The 19535-nt window shown below is 44.7% G+C and overlaps 1 protein-coding gene across 4 annotated transcripts in view; it reads right to left on the minus strand.

Annotated features, from left to right (window-relative positions):
- The window catches only part of crtc3 (CREB regulated transcription coactivator 3), a 78939-nt gene that overhangs the window by 33872 nt on the left and 25532 nt on the right, over positions 1 to 19535 (minus strand). For all 4 annotated transcript variants that reach the window (XM_052042600.1, XM_052042598.1, XM_052042599.1 and 1 more), the window contains exon 3: positions 9156 to 9290. In XM_052042600.1, coding sequence (XP_051898560.1) covers positions 9156 to 9290 — 135 coding nt within the window. The remainder of the gene's footprint in view (positions 1 to 9155; positions 9291 to 19535) is intronic.

Genomic DNA, 19535 nt, shown 5'->3' on the forward strand with positions numbered 1-19535 from the left:
ACCCTCTCCATAGAATCCACATCCTTCCTGTAATGGGCAACCAGAACAGCACATAATACTCCAAGTGAGGCCTAACCAAAGTATTATACAGTTGCAACATGACTTGTCAGCTTTTATACTCAATGCCCCAACTGATGAAGGCAAGCATGCCGAACACCTTCTGTATCAACTGATCCACTTGCATTGTCATTTCAGGAAGCTATGCCTTGCACCCCAAAATCCCTCTGATCCAGAGACTTGCAGAGAGTCAGACAGGGATACAGACCAAAAACACAAAGATTTTATAAGGAGAACCTTTCTACTAACCAAGATCCATCTCAGCTCCATGTAGGCAGGGACAGTTACGGTGTAAGCTGCTGATTTATCATTTAAAGACTGCTTGAGAAAACAACAAAATTAACATTTGTGCACAGAACACTACCAGATATAACAGCTTATAACGATCAGATAATGGGTTTTAGTTTTGGTGCCTGAGATATAAATATTGCCAGGAAATGAGGTAAACTTTCCCTCCCTTGTTCAGACAGTGCCATGAGATGTTTGATGTCCATCTGAGTTAGCACCTAGGGCCTCAGGTTAATGAAATATGCAAAAGGATGCACTACTGTCAGTGCAGCACTCCCTCAGTCCTGTACTGAAGAGTCAGCCCAGAACTTATGGTCAAGTCTCTGGAGGACTCGAACCTTCTGAATTAGAGGCAAGTCTGGTGATCTCTAAAGGCACAGCTGAAACACACCAGCTCATATTTAGTTACAACACAGAGTGGAACCCAACAAGAAACCTGTTCTACTTGTTCTTCATTGGAAAATATGACTAATCTACTCAGCAGGTGCAAGTATGTTCAACAGTCAGCATTTCCATTGTCATAAAAAGAAAAAAATTTGGTTACAAAATAGCTATGCAAGTTCAAAGAAATTTATTGGAGAATTGATTCATGACTGAGTACGTTGGTTCATTTGGTACCGAGTGGGAAGTGAAACCATCAGCAAGCATGTGCTGGCGGAGCACTACACCCCACCAGTGTGTTGGATAAATATTATGAATCGCAGAAAAGTTAAAATAACAGTTAACTTTCCGGAAAAAAATCGACAGTCAACAGCTTGCAAATTTACAGTTATACTGGGAATCCTTCTCAGAAACTCCCTGGAAAAGTGGAAGTCAGAGACAGAGAAGTATCAGATCACTGCAGTAAGGGGCACCACCCACAGCACTGATGAAAGGCAAAATGCTGGAGGTCTCAAAAAAACCACACAGAATGTTGGGAAAACTCAGCTGGTCAGCAGCATCTGCAAAGCAAGAACTAAGTTTAGGTCATCGGCCTGAATATATTAACTTGCTTTCTGTCTTACACATGCAGCCTGATCTGGAGCATTTGTTCAGCTCTGGGAAGAATTTATTGGGGTGGGAGGGAGTGAAGCTTGGACAAACCAGAATGATAATCAAGCAATAACTTACAAGGAGAGGGCACACAATTTAGGGTCCATTGAAGGGTGATTTGACCAAAGTTTGCAAGGAAAATGATAGGATAGATGGATAGAAAATATCCATACTCAACAAAACAAAATTAGGATTTGGGGATATGGGCAAAAGATTAGAGTCAGGCCCTTCAGGTATGACTTTCAGGAAGAGTTCCATAAACAGAGGGTGGCGATGCTTGGCATTCGCTTCCTTGGATGGCGAGAGCTTCTGTGCCAAATAAAAATCTTAAATTTAAGGCAGAAGATATCTGTTGCGTGAAGTGAGAAGGAATGGGGGTCAGCATTCGGTCAGAGATGAACTGTGATCGTGTTGAATAGCAGAACTGCCTCAAGGGCAGAATTACCTCCCCGTGTTCCTGTAACCTTTACAGATAAACCGCAAAATACCTTCGCTGGAAATGTCTGATGGGACTGCGTAGAGGGAGCCTTATTCTGTACCCAATCGATTTCAAACTGCCCCAGGAGCATTTGATGAAGAGGGAGCTTTATTCTATATCCAATCCTTTTTGACCTACCTGAGGAGCACTTGCTGGAATAGTGTAGAGGGAGCTTTATTCTTTAAGCAGTACCATAACTGCCCCGGGGGTTTTGGACTTGCTTCAGGGACACTTCTTTTCCCCAGGTACAAATCTCCTTCATAAGTAAATACATATTTGTAAAAAGGGACTGGAGCTTAAAATATAAACATTACAACAAGTTTATATTTCAGCTGGGGAGCTGATTAGTTGGAGCAGAACAGAAAGGAAGGCTGGAACAGTGTGTGGGTCAAAGATCTGACTTCAATCATAAACAGTAAGATCTGTGAAACTGACAATTTCACCGAATGAGATTTTATCTTAGGTGGTTTTTGGTTTGTGACACTGCAATGAATGAGAACATCCTGTCAAATTCCTTGCACAGTCAGCAGAGCCAATAACATAGAAAATCCCCACAGTCAGGTACTCTGATTCCGAGTCAATTCTGAAGGCATTACCAAAGAACTGGTAACGTAATAAGACACTTTATGCTCAGCAAGGTACCAGTTCCACTCCACCTTCGATGCCAGAGTCTCTCCTGCAAGCCCAGATCCAGAGTGTGACACACTTTGAGCAGAAGTTCCTGGTCCATCAATAACTACCTTCTGCAAGATATATTAAACTAAGGCTGCATCTGTCATCTCAGGCAGGGGGGTTGTGAAAGTCCCATGGCACAGCTTCAAAGAGCAGTGAAACATTGAAAGTCCACAAGAGATCATCCCTTGGCCTTTTCTGTTCGAGATAGAAGATTCCCAGCCTGTTGATCTTTCCCTGATGGGTGTGACTTTGTATCTCTGGTATCATCCTTGTAAATACTTTATACATCTTCTCAGCTCCTTTTATAACATGGAAACTAGAACGGTGCACAGCACGCCCAATGTGGTCTAACCAAGATCTGATAATGTCTCTGCTTCTTTATTCTCTCCATCCAGAACAGGAGGTTTTTGAGTTTGTTTTTTTATATAAACAAATGGTCTTAATAAACTATCCTGGTACCTCTGACAATTTGTGACTCTGTAGCCTTTGACCCCTTTGCTCCTTCACATCATTTGGAGTTTTATTTCTCCTTGCAGCACGTCACTTCCCTATTCCTTCCACCAAAGAATAGCACTTCACAGATTTCCTTCCTGAGATTAAATTGCCATGAAGGCAATTGAAAAGTCAAATCCCCAACTGGGGACAGGGAGGTAGGTTCTGCTCTTTAAATTACATTGGTGAACAAGTTACTATCAGTCTTTTGATCTGCATTTTTCTCACAATATTCATGTCCCAAGAGCCTCACAGCCAGTGGAGCACATCACAAAGTGTGGTTCCTGTTGCAATATAGGACAGTTAGTATTCAATTTGTACCCAGCAAGTTCTCACATAGAACTAGAGATGTTGATCTGAGGGGTAAATATTGATCAGAAAACCAGGTAACTCCCTTGTTCTTCCTCAATCAGAAGCAACACACAGGGCCTCATCTGAAAGACATCACCTCAGAACAGGCTGCACTGGAACATCATCCCGGATCTTCTGACCCAGGTCTCTGAGGAGCAGCTTAAAGTTTGAACCCACTGATTCAGAGGCAAGAGTGCTGTCCACTTGACATATCTGAATAATTGAATTCACACATTGCAACGGAGGGCAACCCATTACCAATCCAGCACACAATATCACTTTGAACCTGCACAAATGATCAGGGAGGTATCAATTGCGGGCCAAAGACTGATAACACCAAGGTTCTGCAGAGATCACCAAACAGATCACAGAGCTACCAGAGTTCCTCTACGTCAGTATGAGCGGGGGAGGGAGCAGTTGCTTCCGACACAGCAAACTGGAACTTCACAGCAAGTCATTGAAACTAATGCAGACTTCACTGCTGTCAGAAACTCAGCAATTATTTTGAGGTAAAATGACAGGACACAAAGCTGCCCGTCAGTTGATAGACAACAGCACACGTGGGATTTGGGTACAATTGGGTACAAAATTGGCTAGCCGGTAGGAGATGGAGGGTGGTGGTAGAGGGTTGTTTTTCAGACAGGAGGTCGTGGCCAGTGGTACGCCACAAGGTTCGATGCAGAGTCCTGTTCTTCGTTATTTATATGAACGATTTGGATAAGAATGTAGGTGGCATAGTTCATAAGTTTTCGGATGATGCTAGAATTGGTGGTAGAGTGAAGAAGGGTTACCTAAGATTACAATAGGATCTTCTTCAACTGGGCCACTGGATTGAGGAATGGCAGATGGAGTTTAATTCACATAAATGTGAGGTGTTGCGTTTTGGTGAGACAAACCAGGCAGAACTTGCACAGTAAATGGTAGGGCCCTGGGAAGTGTCTTAGAATAGGGACCTAGGGGTCCTTGAAAGTGGCGACACAGGTAGACATGGTGATGGGGAAGACGTTTGGCACCCTTGCCTTCGTCGATCAAGATATTGAGTACAAGAGTTGGGACATCATGTTGCAACTGTACAAGACGTTCATAAGGCCAAATTTGGAGTACTGCATATAGTTCTGCTTGCCCTGCTATTGGAAGGATGCCATTAAACTGGAAAGGGTATAAAAAAAGATTTACAAGGATGTTACTGGGACTGGAGGGTCTGAGTTATAAGGAGAGGTGGACAGGCTAGGACTTCTTTCCCTGAAGCAAAGGAGACTGAAGGATGACCTTATAGAGGTTTATAAGATCATGAGGGGCATATACAAGGTGAATAGCCATAGTCTTTTCCCCAGGGCAGGGAGTCCAAAATGAGAGGGCATAGGTTTAAAGTGAGTGGCACAAGATTTAAAAGGGACCTGAGGGTGGTGCGTATGTGGAACGAGCTGCCAGGGGAAGAGGTTGAGGCGGATACAATTGTGACATTTAAAAGACATTTGGACAGGCACATGGATAAGAAAGGTTTAGAGGAACATGGGCCAAACACAGGCAAAGGGGACTCTGAGCTAGGCAACTTGGTCTGCATGGATGAGTTGAGCCGAAGGGCCTGTTTTCGGTGCTGTACAGCTCTATGACTAACAGCAAAGGAGCAGAAAAGATGACATTTTCACACCCACATTCAGTCTAGATGCTTTACATCAAGCCAACGGGAAATTAATCTCACATCCTACCTGCATCTGATACAGAAACCTACATATATTCCATTTTTAACCATTTAAAAACAAAAGCACAGATACAGCGAGTTAATTAGCAGTCTTGTTCAGACCCCATTTTTGCAGCATCCAAGTGCCCCTTGAATGACTCAGATGAACTTTGCTTATTCCACTGAGAGGACGAGCAAGCACTGATCACAGTGTACAACCTTGCCCCTGCTCAGAAATGGTTCTGAACCATTTTGGTCCCAGCCTGCAGACTGGACTTAACTTGAAGCCACATTTCTTGCAAGTGAACACAAGAAAATAAACCTCTATAAGTTGTCTTTCAATTCACTACCTTTGTGAAGCCGTTTTTGACAATTTCTCCCATCTTGTTAGTGATGAGCAACAGTTTAAAACCCTCTCCCATGGTTCAGTGAACAGTGTTCACTAGTTACATGCCAGCTCTTTGAAAGTAACCCTGAGAGCACCTCATCCTCCAATAACTGTCCAACTCATTGTTCAAATGATGGATGAAATCAGCTTCAACCAGCCTTTCACGGCCTTACTCCTTCCTCCCTCTGTCTCCTATCTCACAACTCTCCAAGACACTTGGGCGATGCCAGAGTATTCTGTGGGAGACATTTTCATCTCAGTCTACATCTTCTGTAAAGATTATAAACAATGGCCTCTGACCATTGACCATTCAGCGAAGGTGTCCACAGTTGGCCAGCTTGAGAGCAGCAAACTGCTCACATCAGGATTGGACTCATTATTACACTTCCCAATGGCAGCACTGAACCTTTAATTTCCTGAACTGTACAAAGCCTTTGCTGAGCTGATTGGAGACAGCAGTCACACCAACACTTGCCTCTGTGGGTGCTGGGGAGGCTGGAAGGGGGAAGTCAGCCATGGTTCCGAGTCCAGCCGCACAAACATAAGCCAAGCACAGAGTCAGGGCCACGGGGCTCCTCTGCTAAGACTCCTGTATCTGCACCTCGCAGAAAGTTGCCGAGCACTGATTGAACTGACAACTCCGATTCACTCCCTTCCTGACCCCACTGGTGCTGAGACCCCCAATGGCACCCTGACTGAGACTGGCTGACCCAACAGAGGTCAGGAGGCTGATGTGTCACATCACACAGTGCATTAACCCACACAACAATAATCTTCCAGTGCACACAAAACAGAATGAACTGGAGATTGTCTCCTTCCAATGGAATGGAAGAATCCTCAGCATTTGGGCAGCCTTGCTCATCAGCAATTGTTTGACTTGACCACCATAATCACGGCGGTCTTTCAAACGCCAGCATTTCTTCTCACAATGGGGTTGCTTCTGCTCCTCTTCAGAGCTTATTTCTCTTCAAAGAAGAGCTGCAGCCCACAGCAGAGTGCAACTCAGTAACCGAAAGAAGCAAGAATACAGGTAACATAAGGCTTGGGTGGCTCCCACAAACTGGCTTTGACACCACCGTAATCACAAGTACACGCCCGTGTATCACAGCTGCCTCTGTTATCACTCTAGTGGAAGGACTGCCTACAACTCGGTCGTAGGGTTTAAAGCGTAACATTTTTAGACAGCATACTTAAGTTGGAACATAGAACAGTACAGCGCAGGAACAGGCCCTTCGGCCCACCATATCTGTACTGACCATGATGCCAATCTAACTAATCCCATCTGCCTGCACATGGTCCATATCCCTCCATTCCCTGCCTGCCCACATGTCGACCTCAATGCCTCTTGAACGTTGTTGTTTTATCTGCTTCCACCACCTCCCCTGGCAGCGCATTCCAGGCACCCACCACTCTCCGTGTAAAAAACTTGCCTCGTAAATCATCTTCAAACTTCCCCCCCTCACCTTCAATCTATGCCCTCTAGTATTTGACATTTCCAATCTTCGAAAAAGACTTTGACTATCTAGAACAAGAAATCGACGGTACAAGAAATCGAGGTATGACCTTCAAAAAGCTATCAGGGATGTTAAGAGGCAATACCGACTCAAAATAGAGTCCCTGACCAGCTGTCAGTTATGGCAGGGCTTACATGCCATAACAGGGTACAAGGCAAAGTCAGGCTGCATAGCTAACAACAGCACATCCCTTCCGGATGAACAACACATTCTATGCACGTTTTGAACAGAAGGGAAGTGGATTGTCACCATCCACCCTGACAACCACCAATGCAGCTGAACCTGTGATCAGTCTTCCGGAGAGTGAACACAAGGAAAGCACCTGGCCGAGATGGTGTCCCTGGCCGTGTGCTCAGATCTTGTGCTGGTCAGCTGGCAGAAGTATTTGCGGACATATTTAACCTCTCCCTGCTTCAAGCTCAGGTTCCCTCCTGTTTTAAGAAGACGACCATCATCCCGATACCGAAGAAAAGCAATGCCTCAATGACTACCGACCAGTGGCTCTGACATCCACCACCATGAAGTGCTTTGAGAGGCTGGTCATGGCACACATCAACTCTAGCCAAGCAGACAACCTGGACCCATTGCAATTCTCCTATCGCCGAAACAGGTCTACAGCAGATGCCATCTCCCTGGCCCTACACTCAGCTCTGGAGCATCTGGACAGTAAAGACACATACGTTAAGACTATTGTTTATTGACTACAGCTCAGTCTTCAATACAATAATCCCAAGTAAGCTTGTCACCAAACTCCGAGACCTAGGACTCAACACCTCCCTCTGTAACTGGATCCTTGACTTTCTAACAAACAGACCGCAATCAGTGAGGATAGGCAGCAATACCTCCAGCACGATTATTCTCAACATTGGTGCCCCACAAGGCTGTGTGCTCAGCCCTCCACTCTACTCCCTATAAACTCATGACTGTGTAGCCAGATTCTGCTCTAACTCCATCTACAAGCTGCAGATGATACCATTGTTGTCGGCCATATCGCAAACAGCGATGAGTCGGAGTAGAGAGCTTAGTGGAATGGTGTCATGACAACAACCTTTCCCTCAATGTCAACAAAAGAGCTGGTCATTGACTTCAGGAAAGGGGGCGGTGTACATGCACCTGTCTACATCAATGGTGCTGAGGTCAAGAGGGTTGAGAGCTTCAAGTTCCTGGGAGTGAACATCACCAACAGCCTGTTCTGGTCAAATCACGTAGAAGCCACAGCCAAGAAAGCTCACCAGTGCCTCTACTTCCTCAGGAGGCTAAAGAAATTTGGTTTGTCCCCTTTGACTCTCACCAACTTTTACCGATGCACCATAGAAAGCATCCTATCTGGATATATCACAGCTTGGTACGGCAATTGCTCTGCCCAGTACCGCAAGAAACTGCGCATCATGGAAACCAGCCTCCCCTCCTTGGACCCTGTCTTTACTTCTCGCTGTCTTGGTGAAGCAGCCAGCATAATCAAAGACCCCACCCACCCGGGACATTCTCTCCTCTCTCCTCTTCCGTCGGGTAGAAGATACAGGAGCCTGAAGGCATGTACCACCAGACTCAAGGACAGCTTCTACCCCACTGTGATAAGACTATTGAACGGTTCCCTTATACAATGAGATGGACTATGACCTCATGATCTACCTTGTTGTGACCTCGCACCTTATTGCACTGCACTTTCTCTGTAGCTGTGACACTTTACTCTGTACTGTTATTGTTTTTGTCTGTACTACATCAATGCACTCTGTACTGACTCAATGTAACTGCACTGTGTAATGAATTGACCTGTACGATCAGTTTGTAAGACAAGCTTTTCACTGTACCTTGGTACAAGTGACAATAATAAACCAATACCCTATCTGTGTCTCTCATAACTTTATAAACCTCTATCATGTCACCCCTCAGCCTCCAATGCTCTAGAGAAAACAATCCAAGTTTGTCCAACCTCTTCTTATAGCTAATACTCTCTAATCCAGGCAACATCCTGGTTAGCCTCTAATGCACCCTCTCTGAAGCCTCCACACCCTTCATGTGACCAGAACTACACAAAATATTCCAAACATGGCCTAACCAAAGTTTTATACAGCTGCAACATTATTAGCTTCATCAATCCAACATTAAAAACCTCCAGGATCCAAGTGAAATGTTACGTTTCTGCAGCTACCAGTGAAATGGAGCAGTGGGAAGAGACAGGGACATGGGCAAGGATATTTGACGTCCATGTTTATCCATCGGAGACTGACGGCGATGAGGAGACATCAGGTGACTTCGATCACGTTGAACCCTCTCCACCAAACCATGGTGTCGTGTTCCTCGTGTAGAGTCCAGAGACGGATGCAACAATGCCTGTGATGAGGAGAGAGAAGAAGTAGTTTTTAAACACCACCCACCATCATTCCGTGCTGTCTGATCAATGGGTCACCACCAATCCACACTGCAGTGTCAGTTTTCATCAGATGACGAAACTCAGTGCACTGACAACAGGGCTGCTACACACGTCAGTGCAGATGGACTAGTTCCAGTGAGTCACCACTCGGCCATGCAGAATCAGCTACCTGTATTTATACAGCACCTTCATCATCGGAAAACATTGAGGTGCTTCACAGGAATGTAATGTGACATAATTTTACTTCAAATCATATACCTGGATGAGGGTCAAACAGAACAGTTTGAAGGGACTTCTTAAAGAAGGAAGGGAGTAGTGCAGAGGGATTGAGAGAGGAAACTACAGAACCCCCAGGACGGGCACAAATGGTGAAATGATTAAAACCAGGAATGAAAACAGAAAATGCCGGAAACACTCAGCAGGTCAGGCAGCAACTGTAGAAAGAGAAATGGAGTCGATGTTCAGGTCCAAGACTTTTGTCACTCCTGGGAACAAGAAAAAACAATTAGTTTTCAGCAGCAGTGAAGGCTGAGTGGGTGGGGATGGGGGGTGGTGTGTGGATAGAACAAAAGGGAGTATCTGTGATAAGGGCACGACCAAATGATGTCAACATGGAAGAAAGATTCAGTTTGTGCTCCTTTGTCTCTGATAAGTGTTGCTAATAGCAGGGCTGTGGAACATGCCCAACAAACAGTCTATACTAATTGAAAGTGAAAAACTGAGCAAAATCATAGTTGAATGTCAGGTAGGAAAGGCCACAGATATAAAGAAGAGGAAGAATTGTTAGAATGATGGAACTTAATTCTGATGAAGGGTATTGGTTTATTATTGTCACTTGTACCAAGGTACACTGAAAAACTTGTCTTGGATACCGTTCGTACAGATCAATTTATTACATAGTGCATTGAGGTAGTATAGGGTAAAACAATACAGAATAGACCTAACACGTTAATTGCAGTTTTATGATTTTCATCAACTGATCAGAATCAGAGATACAGAAATATCTGGAAATGGAGTACAGATATCTTGGAGGGTTATAGGAATGGAAGAGGTTAGAAAAGAAAGGAGTCTTGAGATCATCAGGGCTTTGAATGCAAGGAACAGTAGACGTGTGTTACATGGCACCAACCTCGCTGCAGTGAGCAAAAGGAGGGCGATAAATCCAGAGATTCTGCTGCAGTCTGCTAAGCTCCCCTGGCATCTTATTGTTCTGAAATGAATGAACATCATCTTTATGGCCCTTCATTTCAGAGAAGCAGCAGGGGGACTGGAGCCTCAGCCAACCCGTGTCCTCATTTAGCACTGGCATTCAGTGATCACAACCCTGGCTGATTCCTTCTGTTGTTTCCGTCATGTGACTGAATGAATTCTCACCGATACTGGGACTGAACATAACGGTGTCAAGACACGATGGGTAAACCACACTTGGTGTACTAGCCTTCAAGTCCAGCACTGTTTAACTCCCTCACACAGTTACATAGGTAGGTGCCAGAACTTGCAACAGTTAATATGTTACGCTGCAGGCATCACCTCCACCAAGCTCCCAACTCATGAGACCTGTAGCAACACACAAAAAGCTGGAGGAACTCAGCGAGGTCAGGCAGCACCTATGGAGGGAAATGGACAGTTGACGTTTTGGGTCAAGACCCTACATCTGGACTGAAAGATAGAGGGGAGATGGCCAGTATATAAAGGTGGAGGGAAGGGATGGAGTCAGAGCCAGCAGGCTCTTTTTATGTCCCCCGTGAGACCTGTATCTATCCTGGGGTTACTTGTTCCTTCTGATTACAGCCCAAGAGATGCACACCCTGAGTTCAGAAGCACATCCTTGCATTATAGGGTGGGTGCTCATTCACAGTTCAATTAGCTGGATTGTGAGAATTTTGTGCACATCCAACGTTACACGACAATGTAAAAGTAAGACACTTCCCTAAGCCGTTGATGGCAGCAGTTAACAGCCAGTGACTGAGACTTAGTTCTGTAAGGCCAATGGCAGGACAAACCATCACAATCTCCTCAACAGGAATCAACTTTCACATTACAAACCAAATGAGTGCACACAATACATCAATGTCTCTGAGAGCTCCCAGTGTGATGGTCTCCTGAGGCCCAGATTCAATGGGTAGCAAATACAATATTTTCTCCAGCTGACAACACTGAGATCCATGTAGACCACACAGCAACAACCCAAGATATCCTTGTAATGTCAGCTCCTCCCAACTAGGCAGAGAATGCATTAGGCTCAGTAAGTTCTGAAAGTGCAGACAACACTTGGAGTGTCTTTGGAATATGTGTGAAAGAGAACAGATCATTGAATCATCAGTCAGATCTCAGCTGGCATCATCCGTGGTTCAGTCACGGCCCCAGTGTGTCACAGTGGTTTCAGCGTGATGACGCTGATGATGTTTGTGCAGGACTGCCATTGAGAGGGCAGGTTCCGTTCCCTCAAGAATATTTCCAAACCAGCTGGGGTTTAAACAACAATATTTAAGGATTCAAAAACAGAAAAAGGAGTAGGCCATTCGGTCCCTCATACCTGCTCTAACATGCAATAAGATCATGGCTGATCTGTTACCCAAAGCCACAACCCTGCACTAACCCTATATCCCTCACTTCCCATAATATCTAAAACTCTATCAATCTCTGTCCTGAATATACTTGGCGAGTGAGCCTCCACAGCCTTCCAGAGCAGAGAATTCCAAACATTCACAAACCTCTGGGTGAAGACATTTCTGCTCAGCTCCCTCCTGAATGGCTGTCCCCTTATTCTGAGACCACGTCCCTCAGTTTTACATGTCCCAGCCAAGGCAAACATTGACTCTGCATCTACCTCGTCAAACCTCATGAGAATTTTATAAGTTTAATAAGATTACCTTTCCTTCTTCTAAACAAGGAAGCGCAGGTCCAATCCGCTTAATTTCTCCTTTTTGGACAAGCATGGCATTGCAGGAATCAATCTGGGAAGCTTTTGCGGAACTCCATCTATCACAAGTATACCTTTCCTTGGGTAGAGACCAGATCTGTGCACATAATAGGACGTGGTCTCACCAGGGTCCAATATAATGAGAGCAAGACATTTCCACTCTTGTACTCAATTCCCAAGGTCTATTTCTTGTATCAAAACATTATTATACATTATATTCTAAATGCCGTGTCCTTGCCCATTCACTGAACTTGTCTGTATTGCCAGCATCCCCCTCACAGTTAACTCTTCCATTCACCTCTCCATCATCGGCAAACCTGGGGATCCCTTCATTCAAATCGGTGAAGTAGATTGTGAACAGCTGGGGCCCCAGCGTCAATCCCTGCAGGGTTCTCTACCGGTCACAAACCAAAAACAATCCATTTATTCCTGCTCCACTTTCTGCCCGTCAACCAATCCTCAATCCACACCACGATATTATTCCCACAACATCATCAGCTCTAAGCAAAAAAAACAAAATGCTGGAGGAACCCAACAGGTCAGGCAGCATCTGTGGAGGGAAATGGACAGTTGATGTCTCGGGTCGAGACCCGTCACCTGGACAGTCATCATCAGCTCTAACTTTGTTTAATAATCTGTGTGGCACCTTATCAAAGGCCTTCTGAAAGTTCAAAGACACCACATCAACTGGTTCACCCTTATGTATTCTACTCACTGTAACCTCTAAATATTCCACCAGACTTATTAAACATGGTTTCCCTTGACTCTGATCGACAGTGACTCTGCCTTAACTTATTCCTTCAAATTCCTGGGCGTCAACATCTCAGAGGACCTCTCTTGCCCCAACACATTGATGCAATCACGAAGAAGGCACACCAGCGGTTCTACTTCATTAGGAGTTTGAGGAGATTTGGTACGTCACCAAAGACTCTTGCAAATTTCTACACATGTACAGTGGAGAACATTCTTACTGGTTGCATCACCGCCTAGTATGGAGGCTCCAATTGGCAGGATCGAAAGAGGTTGCAGGAGGGTTGCAGACTCAGCCAGCTCCATCACGGGCACAACCCCCCCCCCCCCACTGCCCCCACCATCGAGAACATCTTCAAGAGGTGGTGCCTCAAGAAGGCAGCATCCATCACTAAGGACCCTCACCATCCGGGACATGCCCTCTACATGCTACTACCAACAGGGAGGAGGTACAGGAGCCTGAAGACCCACATTCAACATTTCACGAACAGCTTCTTCCCCTCCGCCATCAGATCTCTGAACAGTCCATGAACACTACCTCCTTATTCCTCTTTTTGCACTATTTATTTTTGTAACATAGTAATTTTTATGTCTCGCACTGTTCTGCTGCTGCAAAACACCACATTTCATGACATATGTCAGCGCTAATAAACCTGATTCTGATTCTCCTATTAGTGTTCTCCAACTGCCCTGTTACTAATTCTTTAATAATAGATTCCAGTATTTTCCCTGCAGGGTTGAAAATGCAGCTGAAGCCAAGATCACAATTGTAGTGAATGGTGGAACAGGCTCAAGGGTCATGCAGTCTACTCTTGCTGCTATTTCTAACATAAGCAAGGCATTTCATTGCACCCTGGTGTTCAAGACAATAAACTAATGTGAATTTTATGGTGTAATTTATTCATTGGGCCACAAGAGTTCAGTGAACTAAACTCACTCACAACCTCAGGGTGGACCTCAGTGTGACACAGCCAACAACATACGTTTGAAGTTGTCATTGCTGTAATAGTCAAAGTCAGGTTTATTGTCATCTGCACAATGACACGTGTGCACAGGTGCAAGGAAAAGCTTACTTGCAGCAGCATCACAGGCACATAGCGTCAGATAAGCAGCGTTCACAAGAAAAACATAAATTAAACATAAATTATACACAATTTTTACAAGAAAGAACACAATTAGACCAAAAAAGTCCATTTTAGTGCAAAGTAATAAAGTGGTCATAGTGTTGCTAAACTGTAGTGATTAGGGTTTTGCCAGTTGATTCGAGACCCAAATGGTTGAAGGTATATGGAAACATGGCAGCCAATTTGTTCACAAGTTCCCATAAATCACAGAGATACAGGCTGTCCCAGCTTACAAATGCCCGACTTATAGACACCCCTAGATACGAAGGAACTCCCATAATACTATTAAATTCAAAAGTCCAAAGTACGTACATATGTCCATTCGTACGGATGACAGAACCAGTTTCCTCTTCACTTTCAGCACTTGTTCTTTCTATTAAGTCTCATGTGCTTTTGGTGCCATTCATTACAATACTGTGGAGGTACGGTTACCATATCAATTGATTTTTGTGTATATTCCGACTTAAGGACAAAATCGACTTGTGGATATCTGTAAAAATGGAACCTGTTCACTACCCAGGAATGGTGTGTCATTTGTTTTTGGTGCATATTGGCCAAGGCATGAGGAATAATCCCCTGCTTCTTCTTGAATAGCATCGGGGAATATTTTATACCCATCTGAGATGCCAATTCAGGTTCAGATTTGCATTTCATCTGAAAGACAGCACCTCTAACAGTGCAGCACTCTCTCAGTACTCGCAATTCAATGCCAGCCTGGATCATGAGGGGCTTAAGCCTCACAATATTCAACATTAACTGAAAAAGAAATGTGACTTTGTTCTGAGAAGACGTGATTAAAAGTGACTTGCAGCCCAGTTCTGAATTGCAAACACTTGTAAAAGGCACTTGTATGAGACTTTATTCTTTGCACACCTTTAATAGGGTCAAACTGATGTGGGTTACTGGACCAAAGATGGTACATATAGAGTGGAACAGAGGAAGTTATTAATCTATCCAACCAGTCAATCTCCTCAGCTCAGAAATTTCTTGTGAGCTCTATTTTGTACAAGGTTTTTACAAATACAAGTCAGGAAGAACAAGTGGTTGAAGAGAGCTGCTTCTGGGAGCTCTCTACGTATAAGTAGTGGCCGTGTTTCCAACATTACAATTTCAAAACAGGGCAGTGAAATGCTTTGCATCATCCCAAGGTTGTGAACTGCAAATCTTTCTTCTCATGATTACCCGTACCTTTTCAAAGCTAGTGATCAGCGACGTGGCCTCTCACTGCTCTACGGCTGACTCCATGTGTCTTTCCTCACTTGTACGCCAGTTCCTGCTGGTTATCCTTAGCTTTCTCTGGCACTGTGGTGGGCAGGTTGCAGGATGCAGTCCCCACTGTCACATCAGTGAAGCAAAGATTCCAGCCCAGTGAGTGAGCTAGAACTGGCCGATACGTCAGCCTCACATTGAGGGTTAGAGTGACAGTGAGAGACAGGAAACCCACATAGTACATTGCCAGCAAGATTACATTACACTTACAAGGTTAGCCAAAATCTGCACTTACATGGCACTTTAATACAAACCTTACAAATAATCATGACTGTTATATCAGCAGGAATTGACCAAACATGTACAGAGCAGAATGCCACAAAAGGGCAGAAAGATCCAAGGATGGCAGAGGAAAAAAAAGTCTTTCCCAGAGCACAAGATGAAATTGAAAAGCAAAACTACAGGAGCTGAAATATACATAGACCGCAGAACAGTACAAGCACTGCACAGGCCATTCGGTCCACGATGTTGTGCTGATCATGATGCTATTTTATACTAAATGTCCTTCTCCTGTGTATCATCCATATCCCTCCATACTCGTGTGTCTATCTAAAAGCCTCCAAACTCCACCAAGCTGTTTCCACCACTACCCCTGGTAACCCATTCCAGGCACCGATCACTCTCTGTGTAAAAAAAACTTGCCCCTCACATTGCTTTTAAATTTCTCCCCTCTAACCTTATAAGCATGTCATCTGGTGTTTGACATTTCTACCCTGTGGAAAAGAATATAAATAGATATTAATCAAAAATAAAACTGAAAATGCTCAGCAGGTCGGTCAGCATCTGGAGAGAGAGGGGAAAAGTTAAATCTTCAGCTCAGTGACCTTTTGATGCTGCCTGACCTGCTGAACGTTTAAACTATTTCCTGTTTCTACTTCACTGAATGAAATTCCTGCTATAATTCCAGCAGTGCCATGAACTCTCCGACAGCTACCAGAACAGCTTTGTGTGTTGGTATCCTTGCCTCAGTAGAGGAAAGGTGGAGAGCAGAGTTTACAATCTCACCAAAAAATGCCCCCTCCAACACACTGCAGCATTCCCCCAGTACTGGGTGCCAGATTAGGCTATTGAACAGTAAACCTGGCCTCAACAAACAAGGTTTTGCGGCATCAGCTTCCTGTGCCTTTAAGGGCAGAGAGTGGAGTGTTGAAATCCCAGCAGCCGATGCTTGCAGATATTTTGATAATTAACTTCATACCCTGAAAGAGAGATGAGATGTGGGGAGGGGGAGGGGCAGCTGCAGAACATAAACAGAAAGACCTTGAACAGGACAAATGAGCAGGCAGAAACACAGTAAACACAGATAGAGATGACACAGCTCAACCCCACCTCCCTTCTCAAGGACACCAGTTTCTGACACAACACCCAACAATATTATGCCTGTCAATTAAATTTCGCCAATGTACCCTTACGCAGAGCCCTAGCACAAGCTGTGGTGTCCACCAGGCGCAACATTGTGGGCCGAAGGGCCTGTACTGTGCTGTAGTGTTCTATGTTTCAAAGCAATATAAAGGCTGGCCAGACAGTTCAGATTAACCACTCCATGTACACACGCAATTGCTCCAAGAGCACCCCTCCAGTCAATGAAAGCAGAAGGCACCCTGTTAAGCCTCTGACAGAGTAGCTATTCCTCAGCAGACTGCTGCACCAAGTGCAGGGCCCAATGCAACCAATCTGCTCTCTTCTCCTGGCAGAGTTGGAACCTGAGACTCCTGATTATAGTGTGTATTCATTGAACAATTCATTACAGCTCAACTTATCTGCATCTTTCACCATCTGAACCACCATGGTTTTGTTGATTAATGTTGTCACAACACAAATGCACAAATTTCTGCCCCACCACCATCTCACTTGACACTTCCTCTGTCTAAAGCCTTAATTAAAATCACACTGAGCAGGAACACAATGTCAGTGATACAGTAAAACATGTCTTATGTTGCATTCGAACTGTTTACACACCGTCCAACCCAGATTAGCTGGAAGACACCAGGGCAGGGAGTGCCCACTGCAACCTTGCAGTTTCTGCCTTTAGGTACGAACCCTAACAGTGAGAGACAGCAAGTTATTTTATTGCCACCCTAAGCACAGTAACCTGCATTTCCATGGCACCCTTCAATGCAGCAAATCGCTGATGGTGCTTCACAGGAGAAACATCAAAACAAAGTTTGACATTGAATCACATTAGGATAGATAACCAAAAGGTTGTTCAGAGAGGTAAATTTTAAAAGAGTGTTTTGAAGGCAGAAATAACAGAGGGAAATTCCAGGGCTCATGGCCTCAGCAGCTGAAGACGTGGCTGTCAACAGAAGAGTGATCAAATTCAGAAATGCTGAGGAAAGGAAAGGAACATCACTGTTGAATCTTACAATGTCTTCAGCCAACACACCCTTCTGCACAGTGCCCTGGAACCATGACTCAAGACATTCTGCCCATGCAGAGCTTGCAAGGCCAACAGCAATCTCCCAGCTCGGCACAGAATGGGGGACAAGCCCTCTGTAACCAACATCCTCAGCACTCGCTGCCCCACTCACCAACTCTGACTCAAGTTCTTCGTGTGTCCTGCGGCTCTGCACCAATTCTACTTTCCTGCCTCATTACATCTCTTCCCACGTTACCAAGCCTGATAGACTACATTCCCCCAAACTGAACATAGAACACCACCGCACAGGAAAAGGCCCTTCAGCCCACAATGTCTGTGCCAACTATGATGCCAAATTATACTAAACCTATCTGCCTGCACATGATCCATATCCCTCCATTCCCTGCATATTTATGTGTCTGTCTTAAGTGCCTCTTAAATACTATCATCGTATCTGCTTCCACCAATACCCCAGGCACCCACCCATCCACCACTTACAGTGTAAGAAAACTTGCCCTGTACATCTTCTTTAAACTTTCCCCCCTAACCTTAAAACTAAGCCCTCTAGTACTGGATGTTTCCACCCTGGGAACAAGACTCTCTATCTACCCCAGCTACCATAAATTTTATTTACTTCTGTCAGGCCGGCCCTCAGCATCTGATGCTCCAGAGTAACAATCCAAGTCTGTTCAACCTCTCCTTATACATAATACTCTCCAATCCAGGCAACATCCTGATGAACCACTTCTCCACCTTCTCCAAAGCCTCCCTGTAATGGGGTGACCAAAACTGCACACAATACTCCAAATGCAACCTAACCAAAGTTTTATACAGCTGCAACATGATTTCCTGACTCTTATACACAGTGGCTTGACTTATGAAAGCAACCACGCCTTCTTTATCACCCTATCTACTTGTGTTGCCACCTTGAGGGAGCCGAAGATTTCTCTGCACATCAGTGCTCCTAATGGTCCCGCCATTTACTGTAACTTTCCTCTTACATTTGACGTCCCAAAGTGCAACACCTCACAGTTGACCAGATTAAACTCCATCTGCCACTTCTCTGCTCATATCTGTAACACATCTATATCATGCTGTATCCTTTAGCAACCACCATCCCCGACTTCCCCAATTTTTGTATCATATGCAAACCTACCTACTGGCCCACCTACATTTTCATCCAACTCATTTAGAAATATCAGAAACAACAGAGGTCCCAACACTGATCCCTGCAGAACACACTGGTCACAGACCTCCAGTCAGAATAACACCACTCCACCACTACCCTCTGCTTCTATGGCCAAGCCAATTTTGAATCCACTCTACCAAGTCACTGTGGATCCCATGCATCTTAATCTTCTGGATCAGCCTACCATGAGGGACCTTGTCAAATGCTTTACAGAACTGCTGTGAAGCTTTTTACCAATACAACTTGCTGATTTTCAGTGCTCCCCTCCAGAACTGAATGAAGCAGTGGAGGTAATGGCAGCCCGATTAGCAGCTGACAAGGCTTCTTCTGGAATGGTTGGAGGGCTTTAATGTCACACTAACCATTCCAAGCGAAGGTTTCCCAATCAGTGTCACACAGAACTAGAGCTCTGGTGGCAACTTGTCGGGAGGGGAGTTCAAAGCTTTCTAACTCAAAGGGTGGAAAAGCTGTTAAAAAGGTTCTCTGGGTCAGGAGGAGCAGCTGTGGGCTGTGCTACAGTGTGAGGAATGGGGAAGTGAAGACCAGAGGGAAAGAGAATGAGATAGAACAAACACAATCACACGAATAATT

Source organism: Pristis pectinata, chromosome 32 (genome assembly GCF_009764475.1).
Source record: "Pristis pectinata isolate sPriPec2 chromosome 32, sPriPec2.1.pri, whole genome shotgun sequence".
Classification (NCBI taxonomy): domain Eukaryota; kingdom Metazoa; phylum Chordata; class Chondrichthyes; order Rhinopristiformes; family Pristidae; genus Pristis; species Pristis pectinata.